Here is a 3194-nt window from a genome sequence, read left to right as displayed (position 1 = left end):
GATGAGCGTCCGGCCTGCGTGGGCACACCATGAATAGATACACAACGATCAGGCAGCTTGGGGATGGAACCTACGGTTCCGTCCTGCTGGGAAGAAGCATTGAGTCTGGGGAACTGATTGCCATTAAAAAGTAAGTTTTTTCCTTCACTCTCATGAATCTCTCCTCAGCCATACATTGTCAACTTTGCTTTAACTCTGCTCACTCCATTCCTCGTTTTTGAAACATTTCTAAAGGAGAGTGCACAGGAAGCATGGAGAAGAATTTGGACATTGATTTCTGTGGGTTAGGTGATTGTCGACTCTGGAATACTCATGTTAGAGGTCTTAAACACATTGCCACTTTAGACTTGCTACCTAGCATACAGCACTATTACTTTTTCAAAGTGTTTTCTTCTCTTGTGAGGTAGTAACAAGTAGGTTAATAAATATTATTTCATGGGAAAGGAAACTGAAGCTCTGAGAAATTAAGTGACTTAAGTTGAATCACTTACACATGTGGTGATCTGGTGACTACTGACTTGTTCCCCCAACCCCACTTGCCCTTTGCAGTCTGAGTTCAGACTCATTGTATTAGTCATCTGTTGCTGCATAAAAGTTGACCCCAAGAATTGGTGGTTTAATATAACTATCTCACAGATTCAGTGGGTCAGGAGTCTGCGCATGGATTAGCTGGGTTCTCTGCTTTAGGGTCTCTCATGAGGCTGCAGTCACGGTGTTGGCTGGCGCTGGGGTCTTGTCTAAAGCTGGATTGGGGAGGAATCTAGTTCAACGCTCCTTCACAGGATCACGGGCAGCATTCAGCACACCCTGAGGTGTCGGACTGAGGGCCACAGTTTCTGGTTGGCTGTGGGCTGGAGGCAACTTACTTCATCAAGACATGGGAGCCAAGAAGGCAAGACGAGCCTTCTAAAAAAATGGAGGCCACATCTTTCTGTTGTTGTTGTTTTAAACTAAGCACAGAAGTGATAGCCTCTCAAATTGCTGTATTCTATTGATTAGAAGCAAGTCATTGAAGGAGAGTGGGTTATACCAGGTGTGAATAGGAGATGGGGGTCTTTGGAATATGTCTGCCACACCCATTTATATCCAGTTGCTTTCTCAGCATCTCCATTTGGATGTCCTATAGGCACTTCAAATTCATCGTATCTAAAACTGAACTTTTATCCAACACGTTCTGCTTTTGCTTCCAACCTGTTTCTTTCTCAGCATTCCCTGTCTTGATAAATGACACTACCATCCCCACAAAAGCTGAGAGTCTTCCTGACTTCCCTTCATATGCTGGTCAACTAGTCCTGTCCCTTCTAACTACTAACTGTTTATCTGACCCACCTACCTCTCTATATTCCACTGTTAACTTCCCTTTCAATCCATTATGTTTTACCACCTCTGCTGCTGGAATAATTTCCTCTGTAGGATTTTCCTGTCTTCCATTCTTAGTCCCATCTATTCCTTTCAGAAGGGGTTATTTTAAACATATGAATCTAATTATCTAAAACCATTTGTGCTGAGTATCCGTTGTGTTCTGCTGCCCCAGCATGTCTTCTGGCTCCAGGGTGCTGTGGAGTATAGTTTCATGCCTGCCACCAGCATCCCACCACAAGTACCTGCAGGACACTCTCAACCAGCGTGCCTCCTACATAGTTCCTGAGAAGGTCCCCCAGCAGGCCGACCTTGGTATCAGCTCAGCAGTGTACCCTTTAATAGATTTCCTACCTCTCTGTTCCCAGTTTCCCTGCTCCTTGCCCAGACTTCCTGAAATCACCTCCCAAATAAATTGTCTCCACCTGAGTGAGTCCTGGCCTCAGGCTCTGCTTTCAGGGGAACTCAAACTAAGATAGCTTTCATGTCGTCCTATCAGTTTTAGGATCAAGCCCCTGATTTTTAATGTGACCTATAAATAGCTGCCTTGTTCAGCCCCTGCCTGTTTTCTTCAGCTGTATCTCCTATCGTGACCCCCTGCCTACTTTGTTCTGCCCACTCTGGCCTTTCAGCTTCTTGAGCTCACCAGTACCATTCTGCCCCAAGCCGTCACATGATATTTCCTTTCCCATGCCTCCTACCAAACTAGATTCTACTCATCCATCAGGTTTTGGTTGAAATATCGCTTCCCTCGGGGAATGCTCCCACTACCCCAGATGAGATTAGGTCGCCTAGGGGCCCTCTCTCAATGCCCTGTACCTTTCCTTCCATTACTTAGTACAGAAAATGATTAATTACCTGCCCTCCTGCTAAGATGTCAGTTCCATGAGGGATGTCTCTCTCATCATTGTATCTCCAGTGCCTGACAGAGTCCCTGCCACATAGGAGGGGCCAAGTAATTTAGGGCATGAATAAGGGAATTGGTCACTCAACTAGGAGACAGTGTGACGTTGGTGGCAGGGTGTCAGAGTGATGTGGAAAGATGAAAGTTTGTCTATTATTAGCCAACAGTGAGATCTTGGGAAAATTGTGTCACTTCTCTGTTTCTTAGTTTCCTGGCCTGCCCTACCTATTTCACAGGGCAGCTGTAAGATTCAAACAAGACAATGTGATTCAAATGCAATGAAAGATATAACCTCAAAACCTGAGTTTCTGGTTACCTAATAGGCTTCTCTTCCTCACTTCAGGCTCCATACCAGGAATTGGCAAACTCGTTCTGTGAAGAGCCAGACAGTAAATATTTTAGGCTTTGCAGGTCATATGGTCCCTGTCACAACTCAGCTCTGCTGTCGTAGTGTGAAAGCAGTCATAGACCATATATGCATGAATGAGTGTGGTTGTATTCCAATAAAACGTCATTGTGGAAACTGACATGTGAATTCCAGATAATTTTCACATGCCACAAAATCTTCTTCATTTGAATTTTCAGTCCCAACTATTTAACAATATAAATGCCCTCTTAGCTCATGGGCTTTAGGAAAACAGATGGCGGAGCGGAGTTGGCCTGTGGGACATAGCTTGCCAACCCTTGTACCAGGATGCCTAGAACAATACTGTTTAACATGGTAGCAGGTAACCATGTGTGGCCTTTAAATGTAAATTTAATTAAAATTCAGTTCCTATGTTTCATTAGCCACATTCCAAGTGCTCAGTAGCCACATGTGTCTATTAGTCACCATACTGGACAGACAAAGCATTCCCAAGCATAACAGAAAGGTCCGTTGGACAGCTCTGGTCTACATAAAATAAGAAACAGGGCTTCCCTTCCAGGCAAG

At 44.6% G+C, this 3194-nt stretch overlaps 1 protein-coding gene across 1 annotated transcript in view; it reads left to right on the top strand.

The window, feature by feature from the left end:
• The first annotated feature begins 7 nt into the window (after positions 1-7).
• Positions 8-3194, top strand: part of CILK1 (ciliogenesis associated kinase 1) — a 36091-nt gene continuing 32904 nt past the window's right edge. Inside the window, exon 1 of the mRNA XM_054569480.1 lies at positions 8-130. Within this exon, the coding sequence (XP_054425455.1) occupies positions 30-130 (101 nt within the window). The 5' untranslated portion in view covers positions 8-29. The remainder of the gene's footprint in view (positions 131-3194) is intronic.

The sequence above is a fragment of the Pteronotus mesoamericanus genome, unplaced genomic scaffold (assembly GCF_021234165.1).
Source record: "Pteronotus mesoamericanus isolate MK-2021 breed Mesoamerican mustached bat unplaced genomic scaffold, CSHL_Meso_final contig_20, whole genome shotgun sequence".
Taxonomy (NCBI): domain Eukaryota; kingdom Metazoa; phylum Chordata; class Mammalia; order Chiroptera; family Mormoopidae; genus Pteronotus; species Pteronotus mesoamericanus.
This window is presented reverse-complemented; position numbering and strand designations above follow the sequence as displayed.